This window comes from Heloderma suspectum, chromosome 3 (genome assembly GCF_057233095.1).
Source record: "Heloderma suspectum isolate Gila_16-S chromosome 3, 16-S_ref, whole genome shotgun sequence".
Lineage (NCBI taxonomy): Eukaryota > Metazoa > Chordata > Lepidosauria > Squamata > Helodermatidae > Heloderma > Heloderma suspectum.
In genome coordinates, this window is record NC_139460.1 from 48,830,204 (window position 1) to 48,851,451 (window position 21,248).

At 43.8% G+C, this 21,248-nt stretch overlaps 2 protein-coding genes across 4 annotated transcripts in view; both read left to right on the forward strand.

Moving 5' to 3' along the window:
- The window catches only part of ATG3 (autophagy related 3), a 34,862-nt gene extending 25,987 nt beyond the window's left edge, over positions 1-8,875 (forward strand). The window contains exons 10-12 of the mRNA XM_084843149.1: positions 505-632; positions 7,788-7,856; positions 8,580-8,875. Coding sequence (XP_084699275.1) covers positions 505-632; positions 7,788-7,856; positions 8,580-8,661 — 279 coding nt within the window. The 3' untranslated portion in view covers positions 8,662-8,875. The remainder of the gene's footprint in view (positions 1-504; positions 633-7,787; positions 7,857-8,579) is intronic.
- An 8,633-nt stretch (positions 8,876-17,508) lies between these two features.
- The window catches only part of F5 (coagulation factor V), an 81,736-nt gene continuing 77,996 nt past the window's right edge, over positions 17,509-21,248 (forward strand). For all 3 annotated transcript variants that reach the window (XR_014789044.1, XR_014789045.1, XM_084843147.1), the window contains exon 1: positions 17,509-17,768. Coding sequence is in view for 1 of the 3 variants with exons in the window: in XM_084843147.1 (XP_084699273.1) it covers positions 17,596-17,768 (173 nt within the window). In the remaining 2 variants the exon portion in view is untranslated. The remainder of the gene's footprint in view (positions 17,769-21,248) is intronic.

The following is a 21,248-nucleotide window of genomic DNA, read 5'->3' on the forward strand; positions in this document are numbered from 1 at the left end:
AATTTTATCAGGCATTGCCCACATACCTCTAAAACTGTCTTCACAGCTTGAAGGGCTTGAAGCCTGCTTTTAAAAAATAATAATAATAAAGCTGAGATCTCAGGATACTGATTTCTCTATCTGAAGCTAAAAGCTTGCCTTGTGCATTACTTAGATGAAGTCAGAACTGTATGTTACACAAATGGTTGACCTGTTCGTATTGTGTATGAAAGACGTGGATTTAAATCCTGGCTCATCTGTGGGCTTCATGAGTGATGTGGAGCATGTCAGCAACCCTTTTGTAAAATGAATTAAAATGCATCTATCTACTCTCAAAAATAAATGAGGCTTGCAGTGCAAATTCTGTATAAATGATTATTTTACTTATTTAATGCATTTGTTCGTTGAGTTTCAAAACTGCAGTCTTCCCAGTCTTAGGATAAAATGCTATTTTGCTTTTGCTTTCTTTTAATTACAGAGGAATCTAAGTTAGTTGTCTTCTGCTCACTTTCTCCCCCCTTTTAGCAACGGCAGCCGTTAAATGTAGACCATATGTATGAAGATATTAGTCAAGATCATGTCAAAAAGACTGTGACAATTGAAAACCACCCACATCTTCCTCCACCTCCAATGTGTTCAGTTCACCCATGCAGGTATTCCTTTAATCTGCATTTTTAAAAATTACATACAGTATATGAAGATGCTCATGAAAAATGTTTGGTCAGGCTATCTGGCTAGATGAAATGGCTGTGTGTTTTGTGTTTGGTTCCTTTTTAGCAATCAGAGCAGCTTTTCAACCCTGCATTCTTCATAGGTCTTACTACGTATGAAAATCTTTTTGTCCAACACTTAGCTTAGGCAGCTCTAATTCTGGTTTATTAGTGAATGCCATGTCTGAAAGCAAAAGAATAACTTTTTAAAACATCAGTCTTCATCTGTATTGCATCTTGAGTGCCCCAGTGAGGTAAGACCTCTGAGGATCTTATCAACTAAACCGATTTTTCTGTTTTTCCCCCACTTCTCAATCTCTCCAGAAGATGGCAGACAGCTATCCTGGAAGTGGGTTTTTCCCAAACTATGTGTGTCCTAACAATGCATGCATTTGACTTCATTCTAAATTCCTGACACTCCTGTTGAACTCACCTGAGAAGTACAAAGCTACGTGTTTAAGGTGTCAAAGTTAATGCAGCACTTGATGGGAAGTAAACAGCCTATCTTATAGTTTGTTTAAAAGGCCTGGAAGATTCTGCATTTTAATAGAAATGGTAGCCAGGAGAATGCTCCCTTTTGCTGAGAATTGCCTTTTCTCGCCTTCTCGTTGGGGCAGCAGCAGCCATCGGTGGTCATGTGCCAGTGTTGTGTGAAAATTCCTTAATGCCTACAGCTGGGTGGGGAAACGGCACCTCCCCAGCTTTGTTGGACTCCAGCACCCTTCATCCCTGACTATTGTCCGTGCTAGACTACAACTCCCATCAGCCCCAGTCACCAAGGCCAGGGATGATGGGAGTTGGAGTCCACCTGTGTCTGGAAGACCACAGGTTCCCCATCCCTAATGGACAGGATCAGTGTGCAAGGACCTTGAAGGTTGGGATAGGAGAAGGAAGAGGGATGGTTTCCCATGTCCCTGTAGTAAAACCTAAGAATCATGGGAGTGTCCCTGTTCTAGTGCCACTTCTTGTTTCATTTTTAAATCGTAATGAAGGAATAAAAGAAGGAGAGTTCTAGTCTACTTGCCATGTGTAGAATGCTTCTTTAGTTCTGGAAGTGCAAGCAGAGGTTCCATCTCTAGAAAGGGGGCAGACTGTCTGGGAGGAGGTTCTCTAGTGTATTGGAGATCCATCCTGACTTCTGTTACTTGCACATCCAGTACACAAAGTCAAAATTTGCCACCTGACATGACAACTTGGGCTAAACGTCTGTGACCTCTTCAGTGATTCTATTGTGACATGTTCAACCACCACATTCTGCTTCAAAGAAGGAACAGAAATGGTGGTGGCTTCAAGCTACACGCTAACAATTCCTGGCAGATTGCTCAGTTCTCCGTAGCTCTTCTGTTTTCAAGGTTGCACAATAGTATATTTTTGGGTTGCAATTTTGAGAGAGAGGGTGTGTTGTGATTACTTAGTCTTCATCTGCTTTGAACAACGGTCTTAGCTCCAACTCTAAAAGCCTGTTTGAATTCCTAATTATCAGGACTCACCTCCAAATTACAGTACTTTGAACCAGTTCTAGTTGATGCTGCCCCTCTGACTGTTTTGGGCCATAAAAATGAGAAAGTAAGCAAGCAAATTATGTTGCCTGCTTCTTGTTTTCAGTCTCGCCTTCCTTGTGATCCTTGAAACTATCTGGGGTTAAAGAATCCTTTCTTAGGAGCACTCTTGCGCGCCTTGACATGACAAGTTTCAGTTTCTGGAGCCTTTGTTTGATCAACAAGACTTATTCTAACAATCCTAAGCATGCTTACTCAGATGTAAGTCCCATTGAGCTCGGTGGTGCTTACTCCAATAGCATTGGAGGGTTATTAAATGCATATTGTAGCTGAGTAGGCATTTTAGCATCTCTTAAGGAGACCAGTCTATGCTAAATGGAGGGTAAGGGGGTGGGGGACGTGATTAAGGTGCATAAAATTACGTACAGCGTGGAGAAAGTGAAAAGGGAGACATTTTTCTCTCTCTTCCATAGTTATAGAACCTGAGTCATCCAGTGAAGCTGAATAATGGGAGATTGACCAACAAAAAGAAGTACTACTTCACAGAGCACATGGTTAAGTGGAATTCTCGACCAAAAGGTGTAGTGATGGCCACCAAGTTGGCCTTTAAATTAATCGCCTTTAAATTCATGGAGGACAAGGCCATCAATGGCTACTAGTCATGTTTATATATTCCCTCCAGTATGTGCCTCTCAATAATGCTAGTAGCTGGGGAACATGAGCAGGAGTATGCTATTGCCTTCACGTCCTGCTTGTGGACTTCCCATAGACATCTCATTGGCCACTGTGGGAAAAGAGTGCTAAACGAAGTAGAGAGCTCTGTGGAGTATAACAGCATGGCTAATTAGAGAAAAAGAAGCAGCAGCTCTTGTCAGCACCTTCTGGACAGTAGCAGCTCAAGTCCATTTCTGTCAGCAAGTAGGGCTGAGGATGTGTTGCCCTCCTGAAAAGGTTGTGCATTCTGAACTCAGGAAAAGGAAGCCCGTAACTAAAGGTGGCTACTGAAGCATAATACTGAAGGGTACTGTATTTTAAAACATTATTGAGATTAAGCAGTTTTTCTTTTGTGCTACTTAGTTCTGTGAATTTTCCATTACTGAATTTTCCATGAAGATGCCAAATTACATTAAGTACAGTGAGAGACATTTCTCCCCAGTTTTCAGACAGCTGTTTTAATAAAACCCACTAAAACTTCTTGTCTCTAACATGTCAGGGGGCTTATACTGGTTTCATTTCTATATGTATATCTGCTCCTTGTACTTTTGCAGCTTCAAGAGGTGTCTGAGGGCATGTTCTGAGAAACAGCTTTAGGGAACTTGGAGTAAGGTGCTTTATACTTGGGGCTGTTATGGGTGCTTAGTACAGTTTGTCCCAAAGGTTGTGACCCCAGTTGTTACATCAGCTGTTAATCCTGGCAACCGATATGCAAAGGGTCTGTGTTGAAGAGGATATGCATCGAGACAGTCTGTACTTACTGGAGTAAAAGACTATATGTGAATATACAAGGAGGCTACTTTGGATGGAGAGAGGCAATAAGCTATGGATTGATATTGGAATAGTAATAAAGAAATTGGGTAAGTGAGATGCTGTAGCACTGAATGTAACAGCCTGGTCCTCTTCACTCCTTTAGCTATGTTCTGAGGGTGGGTCGTTCCACTTGGAGAGCTATATTCCCTGGAAGTTCTGTATGGCTGTCAGTTTGGATCAGCAGTGGAATTCACCTAGGTGTTGTTGATGTAGCAGTGTTATTCCCTTCCTTGTTGTGAATCTGTCTAAAATGAATTCTGTGAAAAGGGTGGTTGCATTGTGGTGGTGGAAAAAATTGATTTGAGACTTCTATTTTAAATAAATAAGTGTGTGTGTGTACATTGCCTCCAGGTAGCGATATCTACTTTGTATATTTGAGAGTTTCAATAAACATAGGGACAGGGGTGATCCAATAGACATTGTTTAGTTGGACTTCCCAAAGGCCTTTGATAAAATCCCTCATTAAAGACTCCTGAGCAAGCTTAGCAATGATGGAATAAGGGGAGAGATCCTCTTATGGATCAGTAACTGATTAAAGAAAAGAAAGCAGGAATAAATGGTAATTTCTCCCAATTAAGAGAAGTAAACAGTGGTGTCCCATGGGGATCTGTATTGGGACCAGTGCTTTTCAACTTGTTCATAAATTATCTGGAATTAACAAGTGAGCAGTGAGGTGGCCTGGTTTTCTAATGACACCAAATTATTTAGGGTGGTTAAAACAAAAAGGGATTATAAGGAGCTCCAGAAGGATCTCTCCAAAGTGGGAGAATGGGCATCAAAATGGCAAAGTGTAAAGTGATGCACACTGGGGCAAAAAATCCTAACTTCATGTATAGCCTGATGGGATCTGAGCTAGCGGTGACTGACCAAGAAAGAGATCTTGGAGTTGTGGTGGACAGCTCGATGAAAATGTCGACCCAGCGTGTGGCTACTGTGAAAAAGGCAAATCCATGTTAGATATAATTAGAAAAGGAATTGAAAAAAAAGCTGCCAATATAATACTGGCCTTATACAAATCTATGGTCCCACCACACTTGGAATACTGTGTACGGTTCTGGTCACCGCACCTAAAAAAGGATATTGTAGAGTTGGAAAAAGTGCAGAAAAGGGCAACTGAAACGATCAGGGGTCTGAAGCAACTCCCCTACAAGGAACGGTTACAACATCTGGGACTGTTTAGCTTAGAAAAGAAGCAAGTAAGGGAAGATATGATAAAGGTCTACAAAATTATTCAAGGTGTGGAGAAAGTGGATAGGTAGACATTTTTCTCACTCTCCTAATATTAGAACCTGGGGTCATTCCATGAAGTTGATTGGTGGGAGATTCAAGACAGATAAAAGGAAGTTCTTCACACAGTACATTGTTTGTTTGAAAAACTTCCTGAGTGTCTTTCAGTGCAGAAGCCCTCCCATGGCGGCATACAATAATAAATCAGATAATAAAAACCGGTATGATCTTAAATAGCAATAAACATAGCAACAACAGCAGAATCAGGGGAAGGCCAAAGCCAAATAATGTTTCCGGGCCTTCTTAATAGCCTGCAATGATGGGGCCTGGCAGACCCCCCGCTGGCAACTTATTCCAGAGGGGTGTAGCCACTGCGGAAAAGGCTCTCTTCGTGTGGTTCCCCACCTAACTGTTGTCATAGGTGGGCAAATGCGAGGGCTTCCCTTGCTGATCTTAAAGTGCAGGCAGGCTGATATGGGTGTAGGCAGTCCTTTAAGTAATTTTGTCCAGAGCCGTTAAAGGCTTTAAACAACAAAAACAGCACTTTATATTGGGCTTGGAAACACACCAGTAACCAGTACGGCGGGTGCAGTATAGGTGTTATATGATCGAATCGCCTTGTCACAAAATATGAATGTAACATATATTGTTGATACGATTTCAGTGTATTTCAAAGGACTGCTATTCATAATCTGTGAATGCTAACTGTAAGTACAAAGTGATTAGCTGTGTATGCTATCAGCTAGCTTTAAGTGCAAAAATGTGTTCTTGGAACTGGGGCAAAGAAGCTCATCACAGGTGGGTTGGTTAGTTCTCAGAAGTAAAAAGTTCATTACCGCATGAGGAGATGAACCTTCACAAGGGTACTTCTGAAGTAAGTTGTAAGCCTGGCTGCGTTAGGGAGAGGCCCTCCTGAGGCCATGAGTAGGAGCTGTGACTGAGTACAAAGAACTAAAGTATATAGATGTGATTACAATAAAGGACCTAGAACTCTTGCTAGGTACAATGTTATAAGTAGTAAGATCTTGACATGGTTAACCAGAGAGATCCTGGGAGAATGAGAAGCCTACCAAACATGGTTACCTAAACTCTGCCAACCATGTTTTCCAGATAGGTAGCTATACAATATTAATGCTGACTGCTTTGTTGGTTGAGAGGAATAGAACTTTAATTGTACTAAGAAATATGCTAGCCACTATTGCCATTATGCTTTTAATCATCCTAATTGCATTGTGAATAAGTAATGTGTTTTGCTTGTTTCATCATTGCATAGTTTTGTTATTCTTGAATACCGTTTGAGCAATAAATATATATTTTGTGGTGCCACTTTGTGTGTTTTTTTGGCTTGAGAGGTGTTTCAGGGACCACAACCCATAAATTAACTCTTGAAGCCCAGAACACTCAGCTGGGATTTACACATCTGTTGCTGAGTGGGAACTGTCCATACAGCCACTGCTTTCTCTCTAGGTCAGGTGAGCCACAGACACACCTGTTCCAGTGAGGGAAACAAGCTAGTCAGATGGAGTGGGAATGGGTTTCCTGTCTCAGCCTCCCCCCCCCACACACACACATTTAGGCAGCTGAATTCTGCACCAGCTGAAGTTTCTGGACTATCTTCAAAGGCAGCCCCATGTAGAGCACATTATAGTAGCCCAGCCTGGGTATCACTGGGGCATGTATAAATGAGAAATCCGTCCTCTCCAGATAAGGCCAAAGCTGGTATACCAGCCTAAGCCCCTGGACACCACAGCCACCTGGGCTTCCTTGGTTAGCGCAGAGTCTGGGAGGACCCCCAGACTATGCACTTTGTCTTTTAGGATGAGTGCAACTCCATCTAAGACCAGTTGTAAGCCTCTATCCAGAGTAGTTTGTTTCCCAGCCCACAGTACCTCTGTCTTGTCTGAATTAAGTTTCAGCTCATTTACCCTCATCCACCCTAAAACAGACACCAGTTGATGAGTTCCACAGCCTTCCTGGGATGTGTAAATGGAAACAAGGGGTAGAGCTGAGTATCACCTGAATACTGATGACATTTCAGCCCAAACCACTTGATGACTTTCCCCAGTGGTTTCATGGAGATGTTAAAATGCATGGGGGACAGGATGGTTAAAATATGGAGTTTGCTACCACAAGATGTAGTGATGACCACCAATTTGGATAGCTTTAAAGGGGGTTGGACAAATTTTTGGAGAATAAAGCTATCAATGGCTACTAGTCCTGATGGCTGTATGCTGCCTCCAGTATCAGGGGCAGTATGCCTAGGTACACCAGCTGGGGGACACAAGCAAGTGGGTGCTGTTGCACTTATGTCCTACTTGTGGGTTTCCCACAGCTGGTTGGCTGCTGTGTGAACAGAATGCTGGACTAGATGGGCCCTTGATTTGATCCAGCAGAGCTCTTATGTTTTTATGTGTTTTTGTGTATGGGATGTGGGCATCTGCATCAGATGTAATATGAGCATCATCGGTGATGCAGTGCGTGATAACACACACTGGAGGTGCTTGGTCTGTATTTCATTCAGAGGAGTTGGTTGTAATACCAGCCTTGTGGGTACAATTGGCATATGGCGGAAATCAGGTTGGCCTGCAATTCTCTTCTGTTGCTATGTTGTTTCTGGAATGGTCTTCCTAATTATAAAACAGGAGTAGAGAGAGTACAGGTGGAGATATGTGTTGCTGTTGCCAAAGCAGCTAGCAGAAGAGCTAGCTTGAAATAGCAAAAGTCCTTGCTCCTTTCTGCTGCCAAGAAACTTATCTAGCATTCTTCTTATTCTCGTTTATGAAGTATAAGTAATTAATCTTAATGTTTATTTCAACATTGAAAGATATTAATTATTTGTTTTCAGGCATGCAGAAGTGATGAAGAAAATAATTGAAACTGTGGCAGAAGGTGGGGGAGAACTCGGCGTTCATATGTATCCTTTTATGAAATCTTAACTACTGATTCAGTGAAAAGAATTTGAAGGGCTCGAAGGTGGGTCATCTATTTTTCAGATGTTATCCAGGTCCAGCACATGACATGGTTCTCCCTCTCCATTCTTCTTCATTAATCTCCCCCCCCCCAACCCTACATTATCAAGTTTCAGGTGGACTCCTGCACTCAGGTAGTCCAGGTAACTGAAAAGAGAGATCAGCTGCATTTGGAAAAAGTTGCATGATTCACTTTTAGCTCACTCTGGCTATGTGACGGTGTAAGTTCTTGCATTCTAGAAGCCTTTTAATTAGTCCACAGTTTTCATACCTGTTGACAAGAACAATATGGGTTCCTTAAAGGAGCGCTATGTCTGTACTTACGCTGATTTTAACAAAAGCAGGGATGGTTGGGGGACGAAATCAAAAGAATATTTGTGGCATTCCGCAGATTCCAGCTGCCTTCAGTGGTAGCAGTAACTATAACAAAAACTAATTGTTAAATAGACTTATCTACACAATGGAAGTTGGTGCACTGGCCATTCAACTATTGAACCAGACGAGTGTTCTTATCTAGCTCTTTCCTAAGATAAATTTAGTGCTTGATTTTGAGAAGGGGAGAGATGTTGGCACAATTGTAAAGGTGTGTCTGCTTTGCAACTGTGCAGTTTAAAGCAGACTTATGGTTGTGAACCTACCGAGTTTGTTTTCCTTAATTAAATATTCAGGTATCTTCTGATTTTTTTGAAATTTGTACAAGCAGTCATTCCAACAATAGAATATGACTACACAAGACACTTTACAATGTAACTAGGGAAAAGAATGTTTATGGTAATTTTTGATCCTAATTTTTAAAAAAGAAAAACCCGTACATGTGACTGACTTGTTTATCCACCATTGTATACAATTTCTGTAATGTACCACTTCTATCAAGTTTATGCATCAAAATAAAATTCCACTACCAGCCTTACTTTTTAATAAAGATCTTTATGTGTAAAAAAATAAACCACTTTTTCATTCCTGTGCTATGGGTTCAGAGGTGTTATGTTTTTCTTTAACATAAGATGATCTCATTGTGTTAATCATTGAAGCTGTGTTTTTTAAAAAGCCTAAGGGGGCAATCCTATGTCCCCTAGACAGCATCTGGGGACATAGGATTGTTTGGAGTGCTGGATAGGGTCCGAGCTTGGAGCCAGGAAACCGCCCTTCCCTCCCCTGCCCACTTGTAGCCAATGCAGAGAGAACAGCACTAGCTACCTCTCCACGCTTGCAAACGGGGTGCAGAGATGGGGGAAAGGACGCGTTCCCTCCCCAGGAGGCGTTCCCGGGAAGGGGAGGAGACTGGGGCGGCAGTCATACAAGAAATGCTACGACTGCTCCATCTTTCTTCCCTCCCCAAAGCCTCCGCTAGATGGGCAAAATCACCTGTCTAGCTTAAATGCAGAGCTGGAGGCACAAGGTGCCTCCCACTCTGCATTGGATACAAATAAGCCTCCATTTTTGGAGGCTTACATGTACCCAGGGTGGATCCCATAGGATGGTGCCCTAAATCAATTAGATTTCTAGCCATTCCTAATGCATGTATCTAATTAAATAAGGCAAGGGTGTAGCTGAGTGGTGGAGCAGATGCTATGCATGCAGATCTCAGGTGAAATTCCCAGCATTTGCAGGTAAGGTTAGGAAAGAATGCTTAAAACCCTGGAGAGCTGCTGTCAGTGTTGACCGTACTGTAGGCTAGTGGTCTGACTTCATGGAGGGCAGCTTCCTATGTTAAATTTTAATCCATGCACACCATTTGTTTAACAGTATCTATCTGCTATTGGGGTCCTTCCAACTCATTCATAAAGTCCTAACTGGAAATAAAGTTAATGATTTCAAAATTACTTCAGTTTTAATATTTAAAGAGGGGTTTATTTATGTTCTAAAAACATCGTCTAAAACAGGGGTCAGCAGAAGGTAGATCAGGGTCTCCTGGTAGATCTCTGGGTGGTTTAAAGTAGATTAGCAAAGATTTCTGACTACCAATTGTTTAACAATGGCAACAACAAAATGCTGAAATGAAGAAAGCTGTGTGGGGTGGCAGAGTAACCAAGAGTGTTTTTGTGTGTGGAAGGACTGTGAACTGTATGTATTTCTGATATTCAGAATTACTGCCTGTGCTCAGAATCCTTTCATCCTTGTACCTGGCTCCAGTTGGTGGATCCTAGGGTTCTGGTAAGAAATGAAGTGGGTTCTGCAAGCCTATAGTCTGCCCACCCCACCCAAATTGCTGGGCTACACTGGGCCCTACAGTGTTAACTTAAATTCCTCACTGGACTATCATGAAACCTTGGAGGAGAAAGCAGAAGAGAACACAGAATGAAAATCTAAATGCATAGGGGAAATGCTGGGCTCATGGTGAATAACAGAAGGGGTTCAATGTACCCCAGTAGCCTAATAGGGTGTCCTCTTATTTGAAAGAACACTACACATAAGAAATCAGGGTTGCAAGTTTGCACTATGTGAGTATTAACTTCTGTGTCAAGAGAAGCAGGATTTAAGCCTAGGATAAAATCCACTCCTGGAGTCAGTGACCCCTGCAATACTTGTAATGGGAATTTTGTACAGAAAAAAAAAATATTAAAGCAGAAAAAAGAACACCCTACGCTAGTGTCCTTGAAGTGGTATGTTTTGATACAGGTAAAATGACAGGTTATTTTCCCTGCCCTATTTTGAGAAAATGGGCCCCAGTTAGCTTGGGGATTTGGTAGTTTCCTATTCATTCCAATAGGGTACATTGTGATAACTGTGGGGCAGGGGGAAGAGGTGAAACCCCACAGGACAACTGACTCAGTTGTTGAATACATGGAGTCTGAAGTAGTTCCAGTTTGCTTAAAACACGTTTTGCAAATACTTCAAACATTTGCTGTACTTTTTTTCAGCTCAGTTATGAAATGTCCAGATTACCAGATTTGGGGTCTTTGTAGTTAACAGAACATTTTCCTAGGTCACGCCATCTTTTTTGAACTCGGAACTGAGATCACCTAAAGGAATGCTGAGTGGAGAAGGATTCCAGGAAACTGGCCCCTTCTCCCTCTCCTTGCAGCTGGAAGGAAGAGGAAGCAGCTGCCTTCCACCCAGCAGCCCACTTGCGTCAATAGAATACATATTGTCAATAAGTGGAAATAATTGGGCTTTTGGGATGTCTTCTGATGGGGAGAACCTTTCTACCATGGAAGAAAAAATGTTTTGGTTCATAAATGGAACCAGTGGCAGACTGCTCAATTGCCCATATCAACTAGAATTTATTGCATCTTTCTATGCAGTTGGGCAGATTTACATCCATATCACTGCTACAGATTTAACATAAATAGTAGGAACTATGAACTGGCTTTAACCAATCTGATGTTCCATCTATTAAAGTTCTGTTGTCTAAAAAGGTCAAAGAAATTCCCCACTCAAGTTGTGCTTCAGATAACCTCATTGAGCCCTAAGATTCTTCTGGAACTATGGAGGCGGCGAACCTGAACCAACACTGATTTAATAGGAGCCCTCTGTTCAGTTCCTATTCCACCCAAATATCTGGAAGTACATTTATCCAAGTTTCTAAAGCTATTTGGGGGGCATTTTGGCTGAATACCTTTATCTTTCTAGAAACTGAAATGGTTGTTCCTTAATGCTCCCTTTTGCAAGTCAAAGGAAAATACCACATGCCTCAATATTTGTCTACTACCAGCTGTGATACTAGAATAGACAAGCCATTGTGTAGAGAGTTTAGTACTCTGTACACAGGTCCATTGACCCAAGCCAGATGTGTGCTTTGAAATCTGACAGTAATAGTTTATCCTAATTTCTTGGCATTGAACCCTTGCCTTCCAGTGGTGTAAAGTATTATGGAAGGAGGGAGAGGGAGCAAATCTGTCCCAGGTATAGATAAGCTGTGGTTTTCAACATTCTTCCTTGGTTCAGTACACTTAAACACACTTGCTATATATAGGTAAAAATCATGCATCCTTTCCCTTTTCTAGCAAAAACTTCTGTTACAAAATGATGGTTTCTCACTTAAGATATCAGCACTTGTTTATTGCCTCTCTGATTTCAAGTAAAATATTGGAAGGACCATAGTGTGAAAATGATAGCAGTGATAGGTTTCTGTGTTGGGGGTTAGCAGATAATTCAAATCAATCTGGCAAGTATTCCTCCAAAAGGATCAGGCTGTTTGTTCCTGGTAAATATTAACTTTCTGTTTGGCAAAATGGTGGGAGGAAATAAAATAACCTTTTCCCCCCTCCAGAACATGATGTGCTCACTGGCCACATTGTCTGAATTGATTTTCTGGACACCATTAGCACTGCAGAGCTGTTTCTTCTAAGCTAACATATTCTGTGGCATAATTTTGATGATTTACTTTCCATTATATTTATAGGACCCAGGAGTAGAGATGCCCCTTCACTAGACTAAGCCAGCCCTGGTAAGCGGGGGTAGTTAAAGGTTTATCTGGGATATTCTTGCTTTCAACTTGCTAAAACTATCCTCCAATTATAAGCAAGTCAGATCAATGATCAATCTAGTCATGTTTACCGTGGCTGTCTGTAAACATTTTTTTAGAGTTGCTCTGCTCTCTCACAAATGTGTGTTTTGGCTACTTCAACAATCCTTCAGAATGTGTTTCTCTGCCTAAAACTGACACTCCCAATGAGAGGGTCTTCTATCATCGAGAGGTTTCAAGCAGATAAGACAAAGCTTCAAACTATGAATAGTCGTGCAATTGGGCCCACAGAATACTGTGGGGGTACCTCATAGTTTCGACTCACATTTAGCAGCTCTGGATTAGGTCAGGGTCTGGACGGGCAACACATTGGAAATCTCCCTGTAGCCTGTTCCAAGCTCCTTTTGAAGTAGGGCAGGATACAACACGTACTCTTAATTCATGGTTTAATGCTAAAATTAAACTTTTTTTCTGAACAAGTGGCTGTTTTAATAAAATCCTCATATCATTTTTCCTTAACTAAAACTTAACCTGCATGAAGTGACTTTCTCAATGGTTAACAGGGCTGGCCCTTCCATTAGGCAGAGTGAGGTGGTGAGCTCAGGCAGCAGATGCTGGTTAGTGTGGATGGGACTGTGGCAGCACCCACCTGGCCATTCCCCTTTCTTGGAGGACAGAGCTGTGTGTTCCAGGTAGCCTGCCCGGCACCCCCTAAGCTACTCTGATCCCCTCAGCTGAAGTGGAGGATGCTGTCCCATCACTGCTGTTGAAGATAGATTCAACTGTGTCAGTCCAGCTTCTGTAGGTGAAGTGGAGGTGAGGGAACCATTTTGTCCTTTGCCTCAGGCAGCAAAATGTCTTTGGCTGGCCCTGATTGTGAGCAAGTGATTTTTGATAAATGATTATTTAACTATAAGACTTTTGTCAGGAAAGGCTGATATAGAACCAGACTATGTTAACACATGGACTCCAGAATCCCTATCACCTTGCAATGTTTCCTTTAATTTTACTCAAGATTTGGTGCCAAGAGGTATTTGAATCTACAGCCACAAGAGGAGCCAAGACTTCAAGGACTTTCTTGTACCCTACAAGAAAGAGCTTTCTTTTGTTCTGCTTTTACCCACTGAAAAAGAGACCTTTTAAAATTAGCTGCCTGATTATTAAAGGTACAAGACAGATTTTCATGTGCACTTCAGGGAGTAGAGGCAAAGCAATGGGTGTTGTACTTGTAAACCCATTGAACACTTTAAATATTTTCTACTTTTATTCTGTTGAATTCAGCTCCAGATGTGCACCTTCATCAAGCGTGTGGTAGTGAGGTTACCAAGTTTTGTTTTGAATGTTATATAAACTGACACCTGTGACACAAATTAGAGATGGGTGGGGAAGGCAGAGTTAGGGAAACCAGCAGGTCACCTTTGCCTAAGTCTATTGTCCCTCCAATGTTGAAGAGTCAAATCATAGAATCATAGAATTGGAAGGGGCCTACAAGGCCATTGAGTCCAACCCCCTGCTCAATGCAGGAATCCAAGTCAGAGCATCCCTGACAGATGGCTGTCCAGCCTCGTCTTGAAGGCCTCCAGTGTGGGAGAGCCCTCCTCCCTACGTAATTGGTTCCATTGTCATATTGCTCTAACAGTCAGGATGTTTCTCCTGATGTTCAGCCGGAATCTGGCTTCCTGTAACTTGAGCCCATTATTCCGTGTCCTGCACTCTGGGATGATCGAGAAGAGATCCTGGCCTTCCTCTCTGTGACAACCTATCAAGTACTTGAAGAGTGCTATCATATCTCCCCTCAGTCTTCTCTTCTCAAGGCTAAACATGCCCAGTTCTTTCAGCCTCTCTTCATAGGGCTTTGTTTCCAGTCCCCTGATCATCTTTGTTGCCCTCCTCTGAACCCTCTCCAGTTGGTCTGCATCCTTCTTAAAGTGTGGTGCCCGGAACTGGACACAGTACTCCAGATGAGGCCTAACCAGTGCTGAGTAGAGGGGAACTAGTACTTCCCAGGATATGGAAGCTATGCTTCAGCCCAAAATAGCATTTGCCTTTTTTGCAGCCACATCACATTGTTGGCTCATATTCAGCTTGTGATCAACAACAATTCCAAGATCTTTCTCACTTGTAGTGTTGTTGAGCCATGTATCCCCCATCTTGTAACTGTGCATTTGGTTTCTTTTTTCTAGGTGCAGAATTTGGCATTTATTCCTCTTAAATGTCATTCTGTTGTTTTCTGCCCAGCGTCTATCCAGATCACTTTGAATTTTGTTTCTGTCTTCGAAAGTATTAGCTATCCCGCCCAATTTTGTGTCATCTGCAAATTTGATCAGCATTCCCTGCACCTCCTCCTCCAAGTCATTAATAAAAATAAAACTTAAAAAGCTTCTGTGAACCAAAACAATGCTAGACTGTTAAGTGTGTGTAAGTGGCAGCAAAAAAGAAAAAAGAGGCCCTTCAAAAGGTCGAAAACACAAAATAAAACTAGCTTTAAGACGGTACCATGTAGAAGGTTTGGAGGAACTAGATATCAGCTGCAGGATTACTCCTTTGTGTTGTTTACAAGCAGAGCCTTCCTACCCTAGTTCCTATTCTAGTTTCCACTTTGCAGGCCTACATTCCTCAACTTGGTACCCTCCAGATATCTTGGACTTCAGCTCCCATCAGCCCCAGCTAGCATAGCCAGTGGTCAGGAATGGTAGGAGTTTTTCCCCAGGTTCGGGAAGCCTGAAGTAGGCTGTTGCCTGCAGAGGCATCTGTCATATCAAGTCACCTCCTAAGCCTATGTTTGTGTACTCAAAAGTAAATCCCTCTACATTCAATGAATTTTTTCTCCCAAGCAAGCTCTTCAGCTTAGAAAAAAGGCAAATAAAGGAGGACATGATAGAGGTGTATAAAATAATGCATGTGTGGAGAAAAAATGCATAATACTAGAACCTGGGATCATCCCATGAAGCTGATTGGTGGGATATTGAGGACAGACAAAAAGAAGTACTTCTTCACACAGCGCATAGTTCAACTATGGAATTTGCTCCCACAGGATGTCATGATGTGTCAGCCAACTTGGCCAGCTTTAAAGGGAGATTAGAGGAATTCTTGGAGCATAAGGCTATCAATGGCTGCTAGTCATGATAGCTAAGTATTACCTGTAGCATCAGAGGCAGTATCCTTCTCAGTATCACTTGCTGGGGAACTCGAGCAGGAGGGCACTATTGCACTCATGTCCTGCTTGAGGGCTTCTCCTAGGCAGCTGGTTCACCACCGCAGGAATGGAGCATGGGACTAGATAGGCCTCTGAGTTTAAATTTGTTGCTCAACATGTCAATTGATATGGAAATAGTTTTACTTCAACTCTGGGGACACCAAATCCCTGTTTCTCTATGAAATTCACTGGGTGACTTTGGGCCAGTCACTCAGTCTAACCAACTACACAGACCATTTGTGAGGATATTTTAAACACACACACACAGAGTTGTGGGAGGACCCAAAGTGGTGGGCCTTGACCACGGTATCCTCCTGGACTGCCTGGAGGGGTTGGGCATTGGAGACACCGTATTACGGTGGTTCCGGTCCTTCCTCTCCGGCAGGTACCAGAGGGTGGCACCGGGAGAGGAGGTTTCGGACCCATGGTCGCTCACTTGTGGGGTGCCACAGGGTTCCATCCTCTCCCCGATGCTATTTAGCATCTATGTGAAGCCGCTGGGGGCTATCATCAGGAGGTTTGGGGTGTGGTGTCAACAGTATGCGGATGACACGCAGCTCTACCTCTCGTTCAAATCTTCACCAAGGTTGGCCGTAGAATCCCTGTCCAAATGTCTGGAAATGGTGAGTGGCTGGATGGGGAGGAACAAGCTGAAGCTGAACCCTGACAAGACCGAGGTACTTTTGGCGGGAGACAAGAGGAGGTTGAGGGATGTTGACCTGGTGTTGAATGGGGTACGGCTACCCTTGAAAGACCCAAGGTTACCAAGGTCCACACCTTGGGGGTCATCTTAGACTACCAGCTGCCCATGGATGCTCAGGTGTCAGCTGTGAGCCGGACAGTGCTGTACCAACTCCATCTGATACGGCAGCTGTGCCCATACCTTCCCGACCATCTGCTCCCATCGGTAGTACATGCCCTGGTCTCCTCTCATTTAGACTACTGTAATGCGCTCTAGGTGGGGTTACCCTTGATGATGGTTCGGAAGTTGCAGCTGGTACAGAAGGCGGCGGCTCGCCTGATTAAAGGCAGCCGCCAGCGAGATCACATCACTCCAGTGCTGAAGGAGCTGCACTGGCTACCAGTTGTTTTCCAGGCCAAATTCAAGGTGTTGGTTTTGACCTTTAAAACCCTATATGGTTCCAGCCCAGCCTATCTCAAGAAGCGCCTCCAGCAACACCAGATAGGCTGCTCAACAAGATCAGCCTTAGATGGCCTTCTCTCTGTCCCATCAGCCAGAACAGCTAGGCTGGTGAGGACGAGGGAGAGGGCCTTCTCTGTGGTGGCCCCCACTCTGTGGAACTCCCTCCCTAGGGAACTCGGCCATGCCCCCTCTTTAATGAGCTTCCGCCATGCATTAAAAACGTGGTTGTTCAGGCAGGCATTTGGGGTGGGCTAGGGTCATTTTAGAAATGTGATGTTTTTAATGTTGAATTTTATTGTATGAACTGTTTTTATTGTTGTACATCGCCCAGAGTGGCTGGGTGACCGGCCAGATGGGCGATTAATAAAATAAATAATAAAATAAAAAGATATAAATGTAACAATCATAGTAACTTGTGCCGTGGTTTTCAGAACACCTTTCTGGTAAATAGAGAAGACCCTCGCCCCTCCAATTTAGTGGATGCGGCCAAAGCGTTTCTTCAAGATGTGCTCCATACCTCTGGAAGGCACGCTGTCCTGCCTTTTTAACCTCAAAGGGATCCATCTACAGAAGCTCTTGCCACTGCCTGTAGTACTCTCCTGTCCTCGTGGGCAGTGGCCCAGATAAACGACCGACTCTGCCTCCTGGAGTGGAGTCTGCATCCTAGCCTTGGGCCCTCGGCAGAGAAGGTGTTGTGGGAGGAGGAGGAGGAGGAAGGCAAGGCAAGGCAAGGCAAATCCAGCAGCTGTTTATCTCCTGTATAATCCTGTCAGTAGGGGGGAGAGGCAGAGGAAGAAAAGAGCAATGACCTAGACGTCACTAACACCACTATCCCTTGCAACACCAGCCACAGAGAATGCGTTTCCCTGAGGAAGTTGTAAGCTGCAGCAGTAAGAGCTGCTGAAACCTCATGTGTCTCTCAGCATATCAGCATCAATGGGAATTTGTACCATGGCCGTTATCTTCAAGTGTCTCCTCTTGATGCTCCTGGGCATGGGCTGGCCGGGTCTGGGGAATCCTAGCGTGAAAGCAGCTCAGCTCAGAGAGCACAATATAGCGGCTCAGTTCACGAGCTGGAACTACGGCTCCCAGCATGAGGAGCTGTCCAGGTAACAAAAACATGGGGAGTTGGGGTGGCTTAGGGGGAGGTGATGAGGTCCTATGGTCTTTTTCAGAGTAGTGAGAGGAGAAGGGATGGAATGGGTTAGGTAAGATCAGTAACTGGTGGACTGTGACTTTTAAATTGCAATGATTTTCTTAATTATTTTCTTTTAAATTGCAATGCTTTCTTAATTGTTTTATTATTTCCATATGTTCCAATTTATTATATGAAAATAATAGAATTAATTAAAAAATACTTACACACACACACACACACAGAGCAATGATTTTAACTGTTTTCTGCTGGTGTTATTTTCTTAATTATTCTCTTTCTTACTATTTCCTGCCTATTCACTTTCCCCTGCTCAGCACCATTCAGTTAGGACACATAGGCAGGGTTCCTTCTCCACAGTTATGCTAGTTTTGTGTGCACAGGGAGGAGTTTTGTGTGTGTGTGGGGGAGCATTCACGCACGCAACTTTGCTCCCACATCCTCAGCCTGTGTTATGAAAATGTTGTTCCACTCTATTATTCTTTTGTTTTGTAATTCAGTTTTGGTTGTGGTTGTTTTGTTTTAAACTGTTTCTGTGATTTTTGATGATGTGTTTAGAATCTGTGTACACCAGTTTGGACAGGTACATTGAATGGCGGTAGGGGAAAAAATCTTAAACTGAATAAACAATGGGATACAGTCCAGGAAAAGCTTGACCATTTGATTCTGCCAGTTGTATAAATTGGCCCACAGTCTCACAACTGTAGCCATCTTTTGATTCCTGCTATCCCTCCCTTCCTTCAATAAAGGTGTTGCCAAAACCTTTCACTTTTTTATCAGCCTCTCCAACGTTTGCCCTTGACTATCTACTCTTTCCTGAAATGTCATCCAATGTCCTGATCACTTCTCATGTAGATTACTATATTCTCATCCTTTCTGGCCTTCAGTCTTGCCAGCTGCACTGGTAGTCATGTTGCACATTTAGTTTCAAGGTTCTAGTCCTCACTTTTAAAGATCTGCACCTTTTGGGCCCTGTCATCTCCCCTTACACCTTACACCCTCCCCTTTTTGCTTCCACCATTCCACTCAAACTCATCCCCTCTTGTTTCCTCACATACCTGTCTCCCATGCTTTCGGTTATACTGCTTTCTGTTAGGGTTGCCAACTATTTTTCCTGGCAGGGCTGCTCTGCCTTTAATAAACATATGACAGGCAGCAATTAACCAGGTAAATTCTTACCTGTGTGCTGGGAAAAGTGCTTTCCATTTCATTCCTATTGGTCATGTAGATTTCAAAAGTATAAAAGCCTTTCCAGAAAAAGCATTGGTACCCTATTCCTTATGCTTAAGAGTGCCTTTCCTCTCTCCCTTCAAGTCCCACCTTTAGATTAATTTTTAACGTAGCTTTTTCTGACCCAAACGTCACCTTACTTGTTTCCTCCTTTGCCCCTTTTGAAACACTTCATTTTCCTTCCCTATTTCTGCCAGTGCTTTATATCTTTCCGTACCTCAGTGCTTGTCCTCTTGGGTAATGGCAGTGTCACTTCTGTGATCTATGCAGTGTTTAGCACGCGGTGGTGCAGTGGAGCCAGGGTTCACAGGGATACAGTGCCCGTGCTTCTTCTAATTGCAGGGATGTCGATGTAATCTGCCACCCCCCTCATGTTCTCTCTGAGCTTAGCTGCAATCCTCACAGTAGCTGGGGAAAATGTATTTTCCCAGCAACATCATATTGTTCCCTGTTGCAATGCAAAGTATTTTGGGGTGGCTTGGTCTTGAATGGGCAATTAAGACCCATGAGGTTTACAAAAGACCTGCTCCTAGTATAGATGAAAACTGCTAGAACTGGTCTGTTGATATGAATCAACACAGCAGCCTGCATTTTTGGACTCTCCTTGCTGACTGCACTGCCAGTACATTTGAATGAAGGGAACCTTTCCATGTATAGACAGGGATGTGTATGTGGATTGGCCACAGTTTCTAACACAGAACTGAGTTCCTCCCAACCACCCAGATCCCAAGAATCTCTGCTTTTGTTTAAAAACAAGGCGCTAGCTTAATTAATTAATTAATTAATTTTATTAATCGCCCATCTGGCCGGTCACCCAGCCACTCTGGGCGATGTACAACAATAAAAACAGATCATACAATAAAATTCAACATTAAAAACATCACATTTCTAAAATGACCCTAGCCCACCCCAAATGCCTGCCTGAACAACCACATTTTTAATGCATGGCGGAAGCTCATTAAAGAGGGGGCATGGCCGAGTTCCCTAGGGAGGGAGTTCCACAGAGTGGGGGCCACCACAGAGAAGGCCCTCTCCCTCGTCCTCACCAGCCTAGCTGTTCTGGCTGATGGGACAGAGAGAAGGCCATCCGAGGCTGATCTTGTTCAGTGGCCTATCTGGTATTGTTGGAGGCACTCCTTGAGATAGGCTGGGCCGGAACCGTATAGGGTTTTAAAGGTCCAAACCAACACCTTGAATTTGGCCTGGAAAACAACTGGTAGCCAGTGCAGCTCCTTCAGCACTGGAGTGATGTGATCTCGCCGGTGGCTGCCTTTAATCAGGCAAGCCGCAGCCTTCTGTACCAGCTGCAGCTTCCGAACCGTCTTCAAGGGTAACCCCACGTAGAGCGCATTACAGTAGTCTAAACGAGAGGAGACCAGGGCATGTACTACCGATGGGAGCAGATGGTCGGGAAGGTAGGGGCGCAGTCGCCGTATCAGATGGAGTTGGTACAGCACTGTCCAGCTCACAGCTGACACCTGAGCCTCCATGGGCAGCTGGGAGTCTAAGATGACCCCCAAGCTGTGGCCTGGTCTTTCAAGGGTAGCCGTACCCCATTCAACACCAGGTCAACATCCCCCAACCTCCTCTTGTCTCCCACCAAAAGTACCTTGGTCTTGTCAGGGTTCAGCTTCAGCTTGTTCCTCCCCATCCAGCCATTCACCATTTCCAGACATTTGGACAGGGATTCTACAGCCAACCTTGGTGAAGATTTGAACGAGAGGTAGAGCTGCGTGTTATCCGCATACTGATGACACCACACCCCAAACCTCCTGATGATAGCCCCCAGTGGCTTCACATAGATGTTAAATAGCATCGAGGAGAGGGTGGAACCCTGTGGCACCCCACAAGTGAGCGACCATGGGTTCGAAACCTCCTCTCCCAGTGCTACCCTCTGGTACCTGCTGGAGAGGAAGGACCGGAACCACCATAATACGGTGTCTCCAATGCCCAACTCCTACAGGCGGTCCAGGAGGATCCCGTGGTCAACAGTATCAAAAGCCGCTGAGAGGTCGAGGAGAACAAGGAAGGAGCATTCGCCCCTATCCAGAGCCCTCCTCATATCATCCACCAAGGCCACCAAGGCCGTTTCTGTCCCATGCCCAGGCCTGAAGCCCGACTGAAATGAATCTAGATAATTGGCTTCTTCCAAGTGTGCCTTCAACTGAATCGCCACCACCTGCTCAATCACCTTGCCCCAAAATAG